The sequence below is a fragment of the Oncorhynchus keta genome, chromosome 29 (assembly GCF_023373465.1).
Source record: "Oncorhynchus keta strain PuntledgeMale-10-30-2019 chromosome 29, Oket_V2, whole genome shotgun sequence".
NCBI classification, from domain to species: domain Eukaryota; kingdom Metazoa; phylum Chordata; class Actinopteri; order Salmoniformes; family Salmonidae; genus Oncorhynchus; species Oncorhynchus keta.
Genome location: NC_068449.1, coordinates 22615585 through 22636183, shown reverse-complemented (window position 1 = coordinate 22636183; position 20599 = coordinate 22615585). Strand labels below are relative to the sequence as shown.

At 43.1% G+C, this 20599-nt stretch overlaps 1 protein-coding gene across 5 annotated transcripts in view; it reads left to right on the top strand.

Annotated features, from left to right (window-relative positions):
• Positions 1–20599, top strand: part of ttll5 (tubulin tyrosine ligase-like family, member 5) — a 91657-nt gene that overhangs the window by 24002 nt on the left and 47056 nt on the right. For 3 of the 5 annotated variants that reach the window (XM_035742856.2, XM_035742857.2, XM_035742859.2), the window contains exons 14-28: positions 494–555; positions 6167–6258; positions 8467–8508; positions 10555–10656; positions 10771–10862; positions 11457–11519; positions 11999–12031; positions 14278–14426; positions 14730–14988; positions 16198–16315; positions 16649–16795; positions 17721–17815; positions 17925–18073; positions 18377–18970; positions 19682–19872. In XM_035742856.2, the coding sequence (XP_035598749.1) occupies positions 494–555; positions 6167–6258; positions 8467–8508; positions 10555–10656; positions 10771–10862; positions 11457–11519; positions 11999–12031; positions 14278–14426; positions 14730–14988; positions 16198–16315; positions 16649–16795; positions 17721–17815; positions 17925–18073; positions 18377–18970; positions 19682–19872 (2188 nt within the window). The remainder of the gene's footprint in view (positions 1–493; positions 556–6166; positions 6259–8466; positions 8509–10554; positions 10657–10770; positions 10863–11456; positions 11520–11998; positions 12032–14277; positions 14427–14729; positions 14989–16197; positions 16316–16648; positions 16796–17720; positions 17816–17924; positions 18074–18376; positions 18971–19681; positions 19873–20599) is intronic. The other 2 variants (XM_035742858.2, XM_052486209.1) reach the window with 2 other exon arrangements.

Sequence of the window (20599 nt, the reverse complement as noted above, 5' to 3'; positions counted from 1 at the left end):
TCTTTGACCTTACAGCAGTTGCTCTCTTAACATCATTCTGAGAGCATTACTATGCTCTGAAAAAATAAACGTGTAAATTGCTAAAGGGACTTCAGGGTAACTCAAACAAGTGTTCTTCTTGTCCTTCTTTGAGATGAAACACACTTCTGTTTTCCTCCCATAAACCCTTAAACATCCTCTGGTGAGCTCTAGGAATAGACATGTTAATATAACACATAATGAAATGGCATGTTTGAGGATTTACACTTCGTTTGTTGATAAATACCCGGTGGCTAAATGTAAGCTTTTATCTTCTCATCCTCTTGAAATACATCTGAGCAGTTCTTTCCAGCCCAGTAAATTCTGTGAGTTGACTGTGATTGAGACGTTTGTGTCCTCTACAACTTTGGGATTGCACTTTGTGAGGGCATATTGTGTTATTTTACTGTATGGACTTTGATGTCTTTCTAATGTCTCTTGTTCGTTTTTATATGATTTGAATCTTTCATTCCAGTGATGCTCCTCTGGATCTGAAGATAAAGGCCAGCATGATATCAGACATGTTTTCTATTGTGGGTGAGTTCTTCTCTCTCCCTCTCTTTCTGCACATAAAAAACAAGTGTTAATGCATGGGTTTTGGGGAGGGAGGAATGCCAAGGGATTAGTCTGGTGACTACACCTGAATGAATGCTCTTGGCCAAAATGTTTCTGTTTAATTACATACCCACCTGTAGGGTTGGACGGTATCCAGATGTCCATACCTTCATACCGTGCCTGTGCCATCCTGGGGATATACGGAATTACCAGTAGTGCACACAAGGGGCGCTATATATATTTTTTTCAAACGTAAACCCCCTTAAAAAAAGTTACTTACCAGAATGCTAACTAGTACTATGGAATCCTCATAGTGGATACTAGGTAAATGCTAACGCGCAAATGCAAACATTTACTACTTAGATTGACAACCCAGCTCATAAAGTTATGTAAGTATACTGAACAAAAATATAAATGCAACGTGCAACAATTTCAAAGATTTTACTGAGTTAATGTTCATATGAGGAAATCAGTCAATTTAAGTACAGTAAATTCAGATATGCATCTGGACACAAAATAAATGGTATTTCGTCATGGTATTTCTGTGCATTCAAATTACTAACAATAAAATGCAATTGTGTTCTTTGTAGCTTATGCCTGCCCATACCATAACCCCACCACCACCATGTTCACAATGTTGACATCAGCAAACCGCTTGCCTGCATGACGCCATACACGTGGTCTGTGGTTGAGGCCAGTTGGACGTACTGCCAAATTCTCTAAAAGGACATTGGATGTGGCATATGGCAGAGAAATGATGTGGCAACTTCTCTGGTGGACATTCCTGCAGTCAGCATGTCAATTGCACACTCCCTCAATTTGAGACATCTGTGGCATTGTGTTGTGACAAAACTGCACATTTTAGAGTGGCCTTTAATTGTCCACTGCACAAGGTGCACCTGTGTAATTATCATGCTGTTTAATCAGCTTCTTGATATGCCACACCTGTCAGGTGGATGGATTATGATATCAAAGGAGAAATGTTCACTAACAGGGATTTGTGCCCAACATTTTAGAGAAGTAAGCTTTTTGTGAATATGTAACATTTCTGGGATCTTTTATTTCAGCTCATGAAGCATGGGACCAACACTTGACATGTTGCGTTTTATATTTTTGTTCAGTACATATCAAAATGCAGTTTGCAGCATGCACAAAACAAACATCAGACAGCAGGGATCTTAATCCAGGAGGGGATTTTCTCTGCTCCTGTTATCAAGAAGCTTGATCTTGCAAGCTAACTTTAGCCACTTAGCTAACATTAGCAAGATAGTAAAACCCAGCTTGAGAGGATTTATTTGGCAAATCTTATATAGTTAACTTAATCATTATAAGGTATATAGCTGGCAAACAAAATAGTCGAACAAGCAAAATGATGAACGCGATCTGCTTTATCTATTACCTAATGCACAAGTTGACTGCAGGTATTTATTTAAAAAGTACTAATATTCATGTGTATTAAATGTAATATTAGGTATTAACCTTATTGGACAGTCATACTGATGGTATTTTGAAATACCCCAGGATACCGCATACAGTGGGGCAAAAAATGATTGAGTATTTAGTCAGCCACCAATTGTGCAAGTTCTCCCACTTAAAAAGATGAGAGGCCTGTAATTTTCATCATAGGTACACTTCAACTATGACAGACAAAATGAGAAAAAAAATCCAGAAAATCACGTTGTAGGATTTTTAATGAATTTATTTGCAAATTATGGTGGAAAATAAGTATTTGGTCAATAACAAAAGTTTATCTCAATACTTTGTTATATACCCTTTGTTGGCAATGACAGAGGTCAAACGTTTTCTGTAAGTCTTGACAAGGTTTTCACACACTGTTGCTGGTATTTTGGCCCATTCCTCCATGCAGATCTCCTCTAGAGAAGTGAGCAGTGATGTTTTGGGGCTTTCAACTCCCTCCAAAGATTTTCTATGGGGTTGAGATCTGGAGACTGGCTAGGCCACTCCAGGACCTTGAAATGCTTCTTACGAAGCCACTCCTTCGTTGCCCGGCCAGTGTGTTTGGGATCATTGTCATGCTGAAAGACCCAGCAACGTTTCATCTTCAATGCCCTTGCTGATGGAAGGTTTTCACTCAAAATCTCACGATACATGGCCCCATTCATTATTTCCTTTACACGGATCAGTCGTCCTGGTCCCTTGGCAGAAAAACAGCCCCAAAGCATGATGTTTCCACCCCCATGCTTCACAGTAGGTATGGTGTTCTTTGGATGCAACTCAGCATTCTTTGTCCTCCAAACACAACGAGTTGAGTTTTTACCAAAAAGTTATGTTTTGGTTTCATCTGACCATATGACATTCTCCCAATCTTCTTCTGGATCATCCAAATGCTCTCTAGCAAACTTCAGACGGGCCTGGACATGTACTGGCTTAAGCAGGGGGACACGTCTGGCACTGCAGGATTTGAGTCCCTGGCGGCGTAGTGTGTTACTGATGGTAGGCTTTGTTAGTTTGGTCCCAGCTCTCTGCAGGTCTTTCACTAGGTTCTGGGATTTTTGTGATCATTTTGACCCCACGGGGTGAGATCTTGCGTGGAGCCCCAGATCGAGGGAGATTATCAGTGGTCTTGTATGTCTTCCATTTCCTAATAATTGCTCCCACAGTTGATTTCTTCAAACCAAACTGCTTACCTATTGCAGATTCAGTCTTCCCAGCCTGGTGCAGATCTACAATTTTGTTTCTGGTGTCCTTTGACAGCTCTTTGGTCTTGGCCATAGTTGAGTTTGGAGTGTGACTGTTTGAGGTTGTGGACAGGTGTCTTTTATACTGATAACAAGTTCAAACAGGTGCCATTAATACAGGTAACGAGTGGAGGACAGAGGAGCCTCTTAAAGAAGAAGTTACAGGTCTGTGAGAGCCAGAAATCTTGCTTGTTTGTAGGTGACCAAATACTTATTTTCCACCATAATTTGCAAATAAAAAATCCTACAATGTGATTTTTTTTTCTCATTTTGTCTGTAATAGTTGAAGTGCACCTATGATGAAAATTACAGGCCTCTCATCTTTTTAAGTGGGAGAACTTGCACAATTGGTGGCTGACTAAATACTTTTTTGCCCCACTGTATATGGTGTACCGCCCAACCCTACCCACCTGTTTATTTTTAACCACATGATCTTTATGATGTGACTGAGTAAACCATAACCTCTATATACTTACTTGTTTTAACGCCTAGTTTGTCAGAAAGGTCCAGGTTTTAGGAGTCAACATATTTCCATGCAGGCTCTTTATCTCATTATAGCCACTGTTGCTAAGACACCTATTACCATTTTGACAATATCATGAATTGTAAGGACCTTTTCTCAGGCAGACATCTGTCTAATCATGCACACAATCATTTTTTAAAAGCCATCTCAATAGCTATGCATAGTAAGTCAGTAAAGAACAGGCCCGATTCTCAACACTTCATTTATCAAATCAAATCAAATCTTATTTGTCACATACACATGGTTAGCAGATGTTAATGCGAGTGTAGCGAAATGCTTGTGCTTCTAATTCCCGACAATGCAGTAATAACCAACGAGTAATCTAGCTAACAATTCCAAAACTACTACCTTATACACACAAGTGTAAAGGGATAAAGAATATGTACATAAAGATATATGCATGAGTGATGGTACAGAGCGGCATAGGAAAGATGCAGTAGATGGTATCGAGTACAGTATATATACATATGAGATGAGTATGTAAACAATAGTTTAAAGGACATGTCATGGGCAGGCTGCTTAATGAGTTGCCCTTTGTGATGTGATCACTTTGCTCATGCCTTTAACACCCATTTCCATGTCTCGTCCAAGGCCTCTCTTTACCTGTGAACTGGGCTGGGGCCTAGCTGGGGAGTGCCAGCGTAGATGGAAACTTTGTTGGACCTGGCTCCTACCATCCTCAGCACTTAGCCTGCAGCAGGTTCCACTACGTGTATTTTTCAGCCCGGTGTCTCTTGTTATTAAGGGCTTTCTTCAGCAAATCCTCATTACGAATGAAGAAAGCCACTAATTGGCCATTCTGCTGCCTGACGCTTGGTTTCAGTCAGGCATTGTTTTACACTAACTTTTGCCCCACACTTAGTTTAACATTGTATATTAGAGAATATGCCTAGTAGGATTGCTCCATAATGGGGCCTCAGAATTGTGGAGAAACCACAGGCATCATTGTAATTGACATTCAATGACTGGCAGGGGAAATTGTCAACAGATGACTTGGTTGTTTTGGAGTCATTAAGCTCTTGAGAAATGCGATCTCACATTATTAAGCCAAATAAATCCTTAGCTTGCAAACAAAAAATTGGTTAGCCCTAGGTGCAGATTAACACTGTTTATACAACAGACACTTAATGCAGAGAATAACATGTCTTTGTTATGTCACATTCCTTCACAATTAATGCATTCTCAGGTAGCCAGGTTGGAGCTGTGGAGAATATTTGATAGAAATTCAAGTCCACATCTGAAATAAATATTCTCATTACACTTTCAGTCTCAGCCAATTTTTTCCAAAGCAAGTTGAGCATTGACAATGACACTTGTACTACACGTACAGCTCATTTGGGGTGGCAGGTAGCCTAATGGTTAGAGCATTGGGCCAGTAACAGAAAGGTTGCTGGATTGAATCCCCAAGCGGAGAAGGTAAAAATCTGTCGTTCTGCCTCTTAACTGCCGTGTTCACCCACTGTTCCCCGGTATGCTGTCATTGTAAATAAGAATTAGTTCTTAACTCACTTACCTAGTTAAATAAAGGTTACATTTAATCTCCCCGTATGTTCATATCAGTACTTTTGTCATCTTGTTTGTACCTCCCGTTGACGATATAAAATGACACTGAGCCTGGAGGCCATATCTAATGGCGCTGTGTGAGGGACTGTGATCTGTATGTCTGTACCAGGGCCAGCTTGCGGCTGGATCTCCCTCCACTCCCTCCCGCTCATTAAGTGAGAGGAGGGAATCATAAATATCCAGTTATCTTTGGACTGATGCATGAGTGCAGGCCTGGGGAAAATGAGCAGTGACATGTAAAACATACCCCATCTATTATTCACCAAACAAACCCCAGTGCTTTTGGCAGATAACACTTGGGCTGCATACCAGCTCTGTAAATAATGACAGCATGCCATTAGCATTCATTTTCCCCTTGTGTGTAGCTGTCAGTAACGCGTCAGCCGTGCTTGTAATAATTGCTGCATTTAGACAAGAACGTGGCAAGAGCCCGATTCTTACCTGACTACTTGGATGAGGCAGTACAAAGAACCTCAGGACCTGAGCTGTCGATTTGATCCAAAATAAGTTTTCCTATCACTCTGTATGAGAAAGTATGAAGGGAAAGTATAAAGTAGTTTTTCTGTCTTCACTTCTTGGATCGGTTAGCTCATGGTGAGTTTTAGAAAGAGAGAGCATATGTCAATTATTGGGAGTCGGTGTGAGAAGATCTGTGGAGAAAGATTAGGTCTTGAGCTGCCATATTGATGTCACAAATGGTAGTATCAGATTGATCTTTATTCATGTGGTTTTACTGCTATAGATAACACATGCTCTCTAGAATATTTGGCCACTGTCATTTACTCATTGTAGTGTCATGTCCCTGCAGGCTTTGTTTGTCAGGACCCCCTGCTACGACAACCCCGCTCTGAACGGGTGGCTCTGGACCCGGGCCTGAAGTACCCAGCCCCCAAAGCACAGGTACGGGACACCACCCTTCTTATTGTTTCACAAAAAGTGATTTAGTTTAGACATCTGAATGAACCGTCTTTCCATGCCATATACAGTTGAAGTCGGAAGTTTACATACATACACCTTAGCCAAATACATTTAAACTCAGTTTTTCACAATTCCTGACATTTAATCCTAGTAAAAATCCCCTGTATTAGGTCAGTCAGGATCACCACTTTATTTTAAGAATGTGAAATGTTAGAATAATAATAGAGAATGATTTATTTAATATTTTATTTATTTCATTACATTCCCAGTGGGTCAGAAGTTTACATACACTCAATTAGTATTTGGTAGCATTGCCTTTAAATTGTTTAACTTGGGTCAAACATTTCGGTAGCCTTCCACAAGCTTCATCAAAATAAGTTGGGTGAATTTAGGCCCATTTTTTCCTGACAGAGCTGGTATAACTGAGTCAGGTTTGTAGGCCTCCTTGCTCGCACACGCTTTTTCAGTTCTGCCCACAAATTGTCTGTAGGATTGAGAGCAGGGCTTTGTGATGGCCACTCCAATGCCTCGACTTTGTTGTCCTTACGCCATTTGCCACAACTTTGGAAGTATGCTTGGGGTCATTGTCCATTTGGAAGACCCATTTGCAACCAAGCTTTAACTTCCTGACTGATGTCTTGATGTTGCTTCAATATATCCACATAAGTTTCCTTCCTCATGCTACCATCTATTTTGTGAAGTGCACCAGTCCCTCCTGCAGCAAAGCAGCATGATGCTGCCACCCCTGTGCTTCACGGTTGGGATGGTGTTCTACGGGTTGCAAGCCTCCCCCTTTTTCCTCCAAACATAACGATGGTCATTATGGCCAAACAGTTCTATTTTTGTTTCATCAGACCAGAGGACAAGTGCAGTTGCAAACTGTAGTCTGCCTTTTTTATGGCGGTTTTGGAGCAGTGGCTTCTTCCTTGCTGACTGGCCTTTCAGGTTATGTCGATATCGGACTTGTTTTACTGTGGATATAGATGCTTTTGTACCTCTTTCCTCCAGTATCTTCACATCTTTGCTGCTGTTCTGGGATTGATTTGCACTTTTCACACCAAAGTACATTCATCTCTATGAGACAGAATGTGTCTCCTTTCTGAGCAGCATGACGGCTGCGTGTTGCCATGGTGTTTATACTTGCATACTATTGTTTGTACAGAAGAACTTGGTACCATCAGGCGTTTGGAAATTGCTCCCAAGGATGAACCAGACTTGTAGAGATCTACAATTTCTTTTCCTGAGGTCTTGGTTGATTTCTTTAGATTTTCCCATGATGTGAAGCAAAGAGGCATTGAGTTTGAAGGTAGGCCTTGAAATGCATCCACAAGTACACCCCCAATTGACTCAAATGATGTCAATTAACCAATTAATCAGAAGCTTCTAAAGCCATGACTTCATTTTATGGAATTTTCCAAGCTGTTTAAAGGCGCAGTCAACTTGGTGTATGTAAACTTCTGACCCACTGGCATTGTGATACAGTGAAATAATCTGTCTGTAAACAATTGTTGGAAAATGTACTTGTGTCATGCACAGAGTAGATGTCCTAACTGTCTTGCCAAAACTGTAGTTTGTTAACAAGAAATTTGTGGAGTGGTTGAAAAACAAGTTTTCCGACTTCAATTGTAACCTAACTTCATGGAATGTCTTTCTCAGCATCTCATGTCTCTTACTGTGCTGTACTGTACTTGTTTTGCTGTTAGAGCTGAGCCCTTTTTGCCCTCATGGAAAATCATTCTCATGAAAAACAACTGTTAATGTAATTGCAGTGTTGGGGTGACATCATCAGCACTGCGAGTGCAGCACTCTGTGGATTATTATTTATTGTTTTTTATCAAGTGACTAATCCTCTCACTAGGCCCTTTTGCTAAATGATGCCACAGCAGCTAATACACTTGGCTCAGTGCAGTCAACTACTGCACCCGGTCTGGGCTGGGATCTGCTGGTGGGACATGAAATCAGACATTTTTCTACTCCACCTTATAGCTATCGTGCAATGAGCACAGATAGTTTCTCTACAGCAAGAAGGCTGGAAGTTTGTTCATATGTGTTCTGTATGCATGTGTCTGTTTGTTTCTTTTGATGTGCTTGTCTAAGTGTGCTTCTTTGCATGTGTGTATGTTCACAGTGAGGTGTAGTTAGCGGCTGATGTTCATCTCACTGTCACTTACACTCCATTGCCTCTCTTAGCGTCCTTTATCTGCTCAGTCCACCGTTGCACCCTCCAAAGTGGTAAGTTGTCCTGCCTTCTCATATCCTCTAACCCAACCACATTAACCCTGCTGCACCTTTTCCCTCTCCCTCACCACCGTGACGTCTTTACATTTAACTGGTAAGAAAGTGACTTTTTCAACCGCTTATACTCTTTTTGAGTCCGAACTATTCTGCTATTTTCCCTATTTGCGGCTTCCAAAAAGTACCCTCTATCGATTTATGCATCAAGGTCTTAAAGTGGTGCTTTAAATCAAATAGTCTTCAGTACATTGGTCTGGGCAAGACTATGATTTATAAGCATCGCAATGCAGCTCTTAGAATCCATCACATTAGTACAAGTGTGCAATGCCCCTCTTCCGGTTACAGACACAGCAAAACAATCTTGCCACTATAGCAGTCCTGTTAGAGGCAGTTACAGAATCCTGGGCTCCTAGGGACAACCTGTCCTTTTCCCCTATACTGTGATTAGGAGCAACAGTTGAGATTATTTAATATTTCCCCCAACCAGTCAGACAAATTAAAAGTAATCTCCCCCCACTATTTAGATGACAAATGCTGTATGTGATCCTGTGGGGTTATGCCCTTGCTGTCTGACCGGGTTCAAACCTGCGCTCCAGTCGTCAATCAGCCCTGGTAATGCATGTCGAGTAAGAGGGAGTCAGGAATGCCAGCTAGCCAAGATAGAAAATGTGCCATTTATGGAACCCAGGGAGGGAGGAAAGAGGATTATTTGTTTATTTTAAAACTTTTTCAATGTAGTTGGTGCTTTTCTGTATGTAAAGATTGTTACATTTTTAAGATACATTAGTTTCATCCGTGTGTGAGATGATTTCCTAGGTGCAAATGTAAGAATTTAACAGAGCTAGCCAACTTGCATTAACACCCTATTCATTAACACCCTATTCATTACACTTATTAAACCAGTATCAGGGTGGATTTATGTATTAAACCAGTATCAGGGTGGATTTATGTATTAAACCAGTATCAGAGTGGATTTATGTATTAAACCAGTATCAGAGTGGATTTATGTATTAAACCAGTATCAGAGTGGATTTATGTATTAAACCAGTATCAGAGTGGATTTATGTATTAAACCAGTATCGGGTGGATTTATGTATTAAACCAGTATCGGGGTGGATTTATGTAATAAAACCAGTATCGGGGTGGATTTATGTATTAAACCAGTATCAGGGTGGATTTATGTATTAAACCAGTATCAGGGTGGATTTATGTAATAAAACCAGTATCGGGGTGGATTTATGTATTAAACCAGTATCGGGGTGGATTTATGTATTAAACCAGTATCAGGGTGGATTTATGTAATAAAACCAGTATCGGGGTGGATTTATGTATTAAACCAGTATCGGGTGGGTTTATGTATTAAACCAGTATCGGGGTGGATTTATTTATTAAACCAGTATCAGGGTTGATTTATGTATTAAACCAGTATCAGGGTGGATTTATGTATTAAACCAGTATCAGGTTGGATTTATGTATTAAACCAGTATTAAAAACCAGTATCAGGGTGGATTTATGTATTAAACCAGTATCAGGGTGGATTTATGTATTAAACCAGTATCAGGGTGGATTTATGTATTAAACCAGTATCAGGGTGGATGTATGTATTAAACCAGTATCAGGGTGGATTTATGTATTAAACCAGTATCGGGGTGGATTTATGTATTAAACCAGTATCGGGGTGGATTTATGTATTAAACCAGTATCGGGGTGGATTTATGTATTAAACCAGTATCAGGGTGGATTTATGTAATAAAACCAGTATCGGGGTGGATTTATGTATTAAACCAGTATCGGGTGGGTTTATGTATTAAACCAGTATCGGGGTGGATTTATTTATTAAACCAGTATCAGGGTTGATTTATGTATTAAACCAGTATCAGGGTGGATTTATGTATTAAACCAGTATCAGGGTGGATTTATGTATTAAAACAGCATCAGGGTGGATTTATGTATTAAACCAGTATCAGGGTGGATTTATGTGGGAAGTACGTGGATGGTACCGTATCAATATAACAATGTGTTCACGCTCCTCCTCTCCTGCAGCGGCAGAGACCCCTGTCAGCCAACAACACTGACACAGACGGGCCTAAGGAGAAGCCAGGAAGTAAACAGGGGGACAGCACCCTGGGCCTGACTGCTGAGGAGGTAAATATACATAGCTGAAGTTAGTTTCCCTCTCATGCAGATCTATCATATTATCTGTCACTAACATAGAATTGTAGTTAAGGGTTCTTTTTTTCTTCTTCTTCTCCATGGCAGTTGAAAGTCCTGAGGAGGATAAGAGAGGAGCACGAGAGACGAGGGGGGTTCATCCGAATCTTCCCCACCCCAGAGACATGGGAACTGTATAGGTGAGAGGGATTCAGACACTTTGGGTAATGTTGCACACTAATGCAAGTGTCTAGATACATTTTAGAATAAGGGAAGAAAAGCGATGTCCATAATGCTGCCTCCCTACATTTAGCCACTGCTATTACTACTTAATACATCTATTACTACTGCAGTTAGGAGTAAGGTGAGAAGCTGATACACATTAGAGAATTGGCTGGTTACTGTACATTACATCTCAGAGTATTTATAGACTTTACATTTTTATATTTTCCCCAAACATGGCTGAAATCCCATTATGACTTCTAGTTGAAACAGCATTAAACCCCCTATTTAGGGGGAAATCCAATTTTGTGCTTACAGTCCATATTCCTGTATGAGGGATTTGCTGCTTGATTAGCTTTATGGGCCTGTTAATACTGGGGATTTTGTGGCTTTTTACACAGTATGTTTCGAAGTGGTCTTGAAATTACTGGGGCCTATGACATTGAGTATCACAATATCCCTGTTGTAACACATTCATCTCCCCACAAATTAGACAGAAGATGCTGAAGCCCAGTGCAGCCTGTGATGTTGATGGTTGTCATTTTGTCATTATCTGTGTCTCTGTTTCTCAGTGGTTATCTGGAGTATAAGACATCGATGAACTCCATGTTGGCTAACAGACTTTTCCAGGGAAGGTAAGCATTTCCTTCATAGTTGGGAAAGGGAACAGCTTGTCCATCAATTTGTGGAAACGGTTGGTTGACTGTTTGTTTTGTCTTCAGATGAATAGGTGAGGACAACAGCTAATAATATCTGTATGGTAATAGTAAACTGTAAAGTTTTCCAGAGCGAGCACAGTGTCTGTGTGGTAGTGTGGCTTTGGTAGTCTAGTCCTCAAACAGCATTTGGGGCTGGGAAGAGTTTATAGAGCAAGGAAGAGCAGGGAAAATGTTATAGAATAAACAAAACTATAAAGATTTTTTGTACACAATTCAACACATGTATTTATTCTGTTGCATGGGTTCAGACTTCAGATGCATATTGTGTTTATGAGTTTTAGGTTTTTGTACAGTATTTAATTTACTCAGTTTCACTATAGCATAATATTATATGGGGAGCTGGCATCTCCTCTTGCCCTTTATGATTTTTCCATGTCGCTTGCTTTGGTCCTCAGATTGGGGAAAACGGTGGTGACCTCAAGATCACGGTGGGTGTTATTGCTGCCATTTTCCCTTACTATCAAATCAAATGTAAATAGTTCAGGTGGCCATTTGATGAATTGTTCAGCAGTCTTATGGCTTGGGGTTTAGAAGCTGTTTAAGGGGCCTTTTGGACCTAGACTTGACGCTCCGGTACCGCTTGCCGTGTGGTAGCAGAGAGAACAGTCTATGACTTTGGTGACTGGAGTCTTTGACACCAGCTAGTATATAGGTCCTAGATGGCATGAAGCTTGTCCCCAGTGATTTACTAGGCCGTACGCACTACCGTCTGTAACGCCTTACGGTCGGATGCTGAGCAGTTGCCATACCAGGCAGTGATGCAATCGGCCAGGATGCTCTCGTTGGTGCAGCTGTAGAACTTTTTGAGGATCTGAGGACATATGCCAAATGTTTTCAGTCTCCTGAGGGAGAAAATGCATTGTCGTGCCCTCTTCACGACTGTCTTGGTGTGTTTGGACCATGATAGTTTGTTGGTGATGTGGACACCAAGGAACTTCAAGCTCTCGACCTGCTCCACTGCAGTCCTGTCAATGTGAATGGGGGCGTGTTCGGCCCTCGTTTTCCTGTAGTCCACTATCAGCCCCTTTGTCTTGTGCACGCTGAAGGAGAGGTTGTTCTCCTGGCACCACACTGCCAGGTTTCTAACCTCCTCCCTATAAGCTGTCTCATCGTTGTCGGTGATCATGCCTACCATTGTTGTTTCGTCAGCAAACGTAATGATAGTGTTGGAGTCGTGCTTGGCCGTGGAGTTGTTGGTGAACAGGGAGTACAGAGGGGACTAAGCACGCACCCCTGAGGGGCCCCCTTGTTGAGGATCAGCATGGCAGATGTGTTGTTGCCTACCTTTACCCCCTGGGGGCGGCCTGTCAGGAAGTCCAGGGTCCAGTTGCAGAGGGGTGTGTTTAGTCCCAGAGTCCTTAGCTTAGTGATGTGCTTTGAGCTCACTGTGGTGTTGAACACTGAGCTAAATGTATCAATGAACAGCATATATATATATATATATATATATACGAATTGGAGTGGGTCTAGGGATTCTGAGATGATGGTGTTAGCTATGACCAGCCTTTCAATGCACTTCATGGCTACCGACTTGATTGCTACAGGGGCGGTAGTAGTTTAGGCAGGTTACCTTCCCTTTCTTGAGCACAAGGACTATGGTGGTCTGCTTAAAACAGGTAGTTATTACAGACTCGGTCAGGGAGAGGTTGAAAATGTCAGTGAAGAAACACTTGCCAGTTGGTCAGCCCATGCTCTGAATACACGTCCTGGTAATCCGTTTGGCCCGCGGCCTTGTGAATTTTGACTTATTTAACGGTCTTGCTCACATCGGCTCCGGAGAGTGTGATCACACAGTTGTCCGGAACAGCTCGTGCTCTCATGCATGCTTCAGTGTTGCTTGCCTCGAAGTGAGAATAAAAGGCTTTTAGCTCATCTGGATTTCCCTTTGTAGTCTGTAATAGTTTGCAAGCCCTACCACATTTACCTAGGCAAGTCAGTTGAGAACAAATTCTTATTTTCAATGACAGCCTAGGAACAGTGGGTTAACTGCCTGTTCAGGGGCAGAACGGGGGTTTGAACTTGCAACCTTCCGGTTACTAGTCTAACACTCTAACCACTAGGCTACTCTGCAGCCCAACATCTGATGAGTGTCTGAGCTGCTGTAGTAGGATTCAATCTTCAGTCCTGTATTGACACTTTACCTAGCCTTTAGCATGGTGCAGATATTGCCTGCAATCCATGGCTTCTGGTTTTGATATGTACGCACTATGGGAATGACGTCGTCGATGCACTTATTGATGAAGCCGGTGACCGAGGTGGTATACTCCTCAATGCCATTGGATGAATCCTGGAACATATTCCAGCTTGTGCTTGCAAAACTGTCTTGTAGCATAGCATCTGCGTCATCTGACCACTTCCATGTCTTCCAACTTTCCATATCTTACCACAATATCTCGGGAAATGATAATCTGATACATTTATCTTCTCAGGGACACTTGTCAGCCACACTTGTCTTAGCAATGTCTAATGTCTAATGTACCTATATATTATTACAGTGCCTTAAATAATTCTGCTGTATTATTTGACTTTGGGAGTAAAGCAACACTTGAATGCTATAGCAGAAATATCGCAATGCAGGCTGAATGAGTTGAACTGATCCCTCAGTTGAATTATACTGAATGGGAATCTGTGGTGCAGGAATCATATTAAAGCCGTTCCTCTCGTCCCCCATCAGGAAGCTGAATGGTAATGTGCAGCTGCAGGTGGATGTGTTCCACGCGTGTCACGTGATCCAGTACGAGAGGAAGCTGTTGTCGCTGGAGGCGCGGAGGCGGAGGCTGCGCCACCTGGCAGAGCACTCCGCCATGGGGAGGAAAAGAGCAGGTAGGCCTCAGGGAGTCTATCCTCTTCCAGCTGACACAGCATAGCAACACTCTGTCTAGTCTCAGACCCAGACCACGGCCTGTCTGGCCAAGCCAAGGGGGAGACAATCAGACGCGTTCATTCCTTTACTTTCTATGAAGAACTCCCCACTACCAGAATGAATATGGCCAAATATGACAGTGAGTTTATATAACAACTACCATAAGATCTCTTGTGTTTAAGTGTGTCTGCATTTGATCCAGTAAAGACACAATGATGTAATTGACATTGTGAGGTTTGACTTTTTTTCTGTAATCCCTTAAGCGAGGGGTCGCAAGGCCTCCCCTACTGGGACCAGTGACGAGGAGGATGTTGAAGAGGGGGAGGAGAGGGTTCAGGAGGAAGAGGAGAAGGATAAGAAAGCCCTGGGTTCGTTAGTGGTGCAGACTGACAGTGTGCCCACCTCACTGAAGCGGTTCCACAATGAGGCCCTGTCCTCAGCAGAACCGGCCCGATGCACCACTGCCATTACCAAACCCAAAGTCAACCTGCTCCACATCCTCCAGCAGGGCTGGGACCTCAGGTCAGTGCACACCGCAGGCTTCTGCTCCTGTTGGCAGCCCTCTCCGAATTCTCCTCTCTCCCTTTTCATCCATCCCACCACCCCTCACTTTGCTTCTCTCAGCAGCAGAAGGAGAAATATGAGGCTACCAGAGCACGGGCCAAAGAAGCAAAGGAGAAAATCTGGGCCTCTTTTCTTACCCCAGCATGTTGTGATCAGTCTCTTCCATGTGTAACTAATTCATAACATAGAGAAAACACTGAGGAAGCGAATCCTGGGTGTCAGCCTTGAATTCAATGTAGAGACACTCCCTGTGATTGGACTGTTAATTGTAGGAGTCAAACTGTCCTTTCTTTGTTTTAATTTGGAAGGACTTGAAAGGCTACCCACCATCCTTAATTTTGTAATACGCGTGCAAAAATATTTAGACCTCTTTTTTGTTTTTACAATAACATGAATGAATATTACATTCTTCTGTCTAAACGGCAACAAAGGCCCCAGTCTCCTATAGATTTTTTAAAGTGTGTCTGAAATTGTAATTTGAGGGTGAATTACAATAACAAGTCTACGTTTGTCGAAATTCCTCTGAGCTTGCCAGGACTGTGAAGGGACCTGGGAAATTATAGTACAGTATATCATTGTTTGTGTTTGACAGCTTTCTCCAAAACATTATTCCACTACAATGCACTGGCAGTACCCTTTTCAGGCTAATTTGGGCCATGAAAACAATTATTCACTCTTGGTGCTGTCCGAGAGGACAAGTCACACTGTGCTCCAACACTCTGGCTGAAAATGATACATACCTGTATTTGTTTTGTCTCTTGCATGATGCCTAAAATAACAAACAGAATATGCGTCAGTGCTTGTGCTTGCTGTTGTAACACATGTATCTGAGATTTCTGAAAGGCAGTAAACCTTTGTTCCCAGTTAAATTGTCTGGAGACCGGGTGGAGATTATTCATTATTTACTGTCAGGGAATGACAAAGTTGGAGATATGATCTGTGTTGCGGTGTGTGTGTTCCTGTGTGGGCAATTCCTTTCTCTACTGTCATTTTCTTCATCCCATTTTGTCTTGTTTAACCATGCTTATCTTTGCAATTTTTTTATCTTTACAAAATGTTCTTTCCTCTTCCTGTCTCTGTCATATTTTTTTCTCTTCCTCCGTAGTTTCCTCTCCTCAGCCTCTCATGTCCTCCTAAATCAAGCCTCTCTCTCCCCCTGTTCTGCAGTAAGGTCCAGGCTCGGATGGCCTTCTCCTCCTATCTCCTTCGGGTGCAGATGAGGCTACTCGCAGAGAGCAGGACTATCGCTAACTCCGCCTGGCCAGAGAAGGACAATGAGCAAATGGTAATACAACTGTCTGATACCATTGCCCCGGGGAATGACTGTATGGAAAAAGGAACCTGGACCCTTATGTTATGTTTATCTGCATTATGCTACTCATCGGAGCCACTTGGGTCATAATGTGCTGAGGTGTTTGTGGCCACATAGAGAGGAAAATCGTGTGAGTACGTGACTGCATCAAAGTTGATTTTATCAGAAAGCCTCTGGAGAAAATAAATGTGAACATGTGTCCATCATGAAAAGTCCATTTTTTTGTTGTTGCAATAAATGAAATAATAACACAACATAAAAGTGAGTGTAATGATGAAGTGCAGTGACATCAGGTCTCATCTCCAGGAGCTGGTGATCCGCTTCCTGAAGCGTGCGGCCAGTAACCTTCAGCAGGACATGAGGATGGTCCTGCCCAGTCGCCAGCTCCCCCTCCAGGATCGCCGACGCATCCTGTCCCACCAGCTAGGAGAGTTCATCCACTGCTACAACAAGGTGTCCACTGCCAGCCAAACAGCAGGCAACTCTTCAGCCTCTAGTGTCTGCTACTGTTCAAGGACCTGTTTATAGTTATTACATTAGTCAGGGAGTCTCCATTTATTTTCATTATTAGTTTAGTTTTTCCTTTGAGTTCTTATCCAATTACAAATGTTTGGTTCGAGGGCCTCCCGGGTGGCGCAGTGCTAACTGTGCCTCTAGAGATTCTGGTTTCGAGTCCAGGCTCTGTCGCAGCCGGCCGCGAACGGGAGAACCATGGGGCGGCACACAATTGGTCCAGTGTCATCCGGGTTAGGGGAGGGTTTGGCCAGCAGGGATGTCCTTGTCCCATTGCGGCAGGGTAGCCTAGTGGTTAGAGCGTTGGACTAGTAACCAGAAGGTTGCAAGTTTAAATCCCTGAGCTGACAAGGTACAAATCTGTTGTTCTGCCCCTGAACAGGCAGTTAACCCACTCTTCCAAGGCCGTCATTGAAAATAAGAATTTGTTCTTAACTGACTTGCCTAGTTAATTAAAGGTAAAATAAATAAAAAATTGCGTAACAGCAATTCCTGTGGCAGGCTGGACTCAGTGCATGCTGACACGGTTGCCAGGTGTATGGTGTTTCCTCCGATGCATTGATGCGGCTGGCTTCCGGGTTAAGTGAGCATTGTATCAAGAAGCAGTGCAGCTTGGTTGGGTTGTTTTTTGGAGGACACACGGCTCTCGAACTTTGCCTCTCCCGAGTCCGTTCGGGAGTTGCAGCTATGAGACACGACTGTAACTACCAATTGGATACCATGAAATTGCGGAGAAAAAGGGGTAAAAATTCTTTTTTAATTGGTTGAGTTGTTCATTTTATGAGGAAGCAACAAATAACTTTTAATACTGAGTTGCTCCGACAGGCCAGTGTACTTGGTCTCTGACTGGTCTCTTTCCTCACAGGAGACAGAGCATATGGTGAAGAAGGTGGAGAAGATCAAAGACCAGGAACATTGTATCAACCCCAGTGTGTTTCAGGAGTTTATTGCTGAGGCAAGGTAAGTGAGCCAGGACCTACTCGCTCCTGACTGTTTCACTTCTGCCACTTAACACTGGTCTTACTCTTGGTATCGTGGAGAATGTTCACAATGCTCTCTTCTCTTCCAGTGAAAGTGATCTGGAGGAGGTCCTGACATTCTACACACATAAAAACAAATCAGCCAGTGTCTTTTTGGGAACCAAATGTCGGAGCACTAAACCTGACAATAGCAACAGCCTAGGTTCAAGAGAGCCAGCTACCCCAGAGAACCAGAAAAGTGAGTAGAAATTGTCAGATGAATTACATCTGTTCAGTAGGGACTTTTGTATTCCAGTGTGCCACAGATTCCACATATTTCTACAATTAGTTCACATTTTATTTTGTCCTTTGTTGACAAATCCTTTAATGTATTTGGGAATTTTGCAGTTTTGATTTTGAAAAGTCACATTAAGGGAAAAAAGGCTGAGTCATACAAAGTCAAGTACAGGTCAGCTTCTAATTATTAACCCACGTGTGTCAGAGCCATGGAATGGCCGGCTGGATGATAACAGGGATCTGGCTTATTTTGTGCTCTGAACAGCTTTGCCCATGGCAAAAGAGGGCTCCAGCGCCTCTGAGTCCTCAACGTCTGAAGTCAGAAACAGCACAGACCAGGCCAGTGTAGTCCAACCCACTGCTGACCAACCCACCGGAGAGCAACCGGCTGCAGCCCTCAGAAGTAGTAAACAGCCCGAGGTCCAGGCCTCCCAGCACTCCTCCAGCTTTCCAGCTGCCTTAGACTGTGGCCACATCCACCTGCAGCACTACTCTCACCCCCAGAACCCACCCCAGTCTCTTCCCCTGCACTGCCCCCCACCACCGCCCCCATCTCAGCCCCCATCCTACGACCAGTCCCACTTTCGCCTCCACTCCCCTCGCCAGCCAGAAACCCCTCCACAGCCCCAGGCCTCTGTGTTCTCCTCAACCTCGACCCTTGTCCCCCAGCCACCACGGGTAATATGGGCAGCTGCCCGCTCTGGTCCCACCACAGTCTCAGCACCACCAGTCTCCCAGGTCCTAAGGCAGGTCCAGTCCTTTACCTCCACCTCCTCTGCGGCTGCAGCCTCATCCTCCATGCCTGGTGCCATCCACATCTACAGCCAGAAGATCTCCAGGCCCAACTCTGCAGGTCAAGGTAAACCTTTGATGGATAACAAACTGATAGATGTTTGGTGTGTTCTCAGCTCCCAGTCTTTCTATGGCCTAAGCCGGTGGTCTTCCACCTCTTCTTGCCCAGGGACCCCTCCCGGGCAAGCTGGCGACCCATGGATCCCCATCATACGTTAGCAAAAAATTATAATTCCTTATCAGGTGACTGATAATGGCAAGGAAAAGTAATCAGCTTTTTAAAATGAATAGATTTGGTTGGTAGTTTTTCATTATTTTGTGTAAACTCTAACATAGCCTATTAGCTAGAAAAGTAACTCTAAACACATTTTCGGTATGAGTAGCTGCTTATACAATAATATAAAATAAGGGTAAACATTTTTTTAAATATATATAATATATTATAAATATAATATTTTATAAATATCCAAATGTTAGCCATGTGTTGGCAAAAATGTATGACTAAGTCGAGAAAGGTTACCAGTGGCAACTTGCCGCACTGGTAGCCTATTCGCGGGTGCTTTTGAAAAGCCTATGTCAGATATGAGTATAATTTGCTCATTATTAGGAGTTGAGGAATGAAGTTGACATCATTGGAAAGAAGATATTCTCCTCTATTCTACTGTAGGTATGTAATTCAGAATCGCCATAAAAAAAAAAGTATTTTTCCCATGGACCCCCTGCAGCACCTCTGGACCCCTACACCCCGTCATTCATTTCATGTTTCTCTCTGCTTCAGCAATCAGAAGGACGCCCTCCAGCCGGCCCAGACCAGATCCAAATGGGGTCTTTAATAAGGACCTGGACTCACTGCCTGCTCAGGCGCAGTCCAACCAACAAGCCATAGTCTCAGCCCTGCAGAAACTGGCAGAGAAGCAGGCTGCCCGCCAGTACAACAGCTCCAGCCACATCAGTCTCCTAACACAACACGTGAGTCTCCTGTCACCCTATCCAACCCTTCTTTCCTGCTCAACAACTAGATACAGTCATCTGATGCACAGGTAGAGTGATCATGTCAGGAAACAGAACTACTACAATTGTATGATGTACTGTAAAGTGATCTGTCTTGCACAGTGGTCTTACTGTGTGTGTTTTAATATTCCGCTGTGTTGTTAGTGTGTAAACCTCTCTGTGACCCCATGGGGAGTGATGGCTCAGAGCTCAGTGCTGCTTGCTCATCCAGCAGGCGGAGAGGGTTCCTGGAGCCTACAGCCTGTGGGCTGGAGCTGGCTGATCTGAGCGGTGGGGCGGTGAGCTGAGGCTCTGTGTGAGGTCTCATTATCAGATGCACCACAGGGAGTGCTTTCTGTTGATATTTAACAGGCAGTCACTTTTTTGTGGTAATTGATGCTTATAAATGGAAGAATGTGGCAAATTGGCACCGAGTGGGGGAGCAAGGGCTCTGCTTCCTCCACCCCCTCCCTGTTTCCTCTCTTCCCTGAGGGTTTGTCGTTCTCAGTGGGTAAGCCCACAAGCCTCCCACTCTACCTTGCTCCCTCCCTCTCTCTCGCTCTCCCTCCCTGGGAGTTTTTTGTGATGGCACTAGACCACACAGACTGCAGTTTTATGGCTTCCTCTTCTCTGTACAGTATTCTATTCCTCTGAAAGATGTTTTCTGTAATTCCCATGCATAGTTAATCCTGGTAATGGCAAAAGC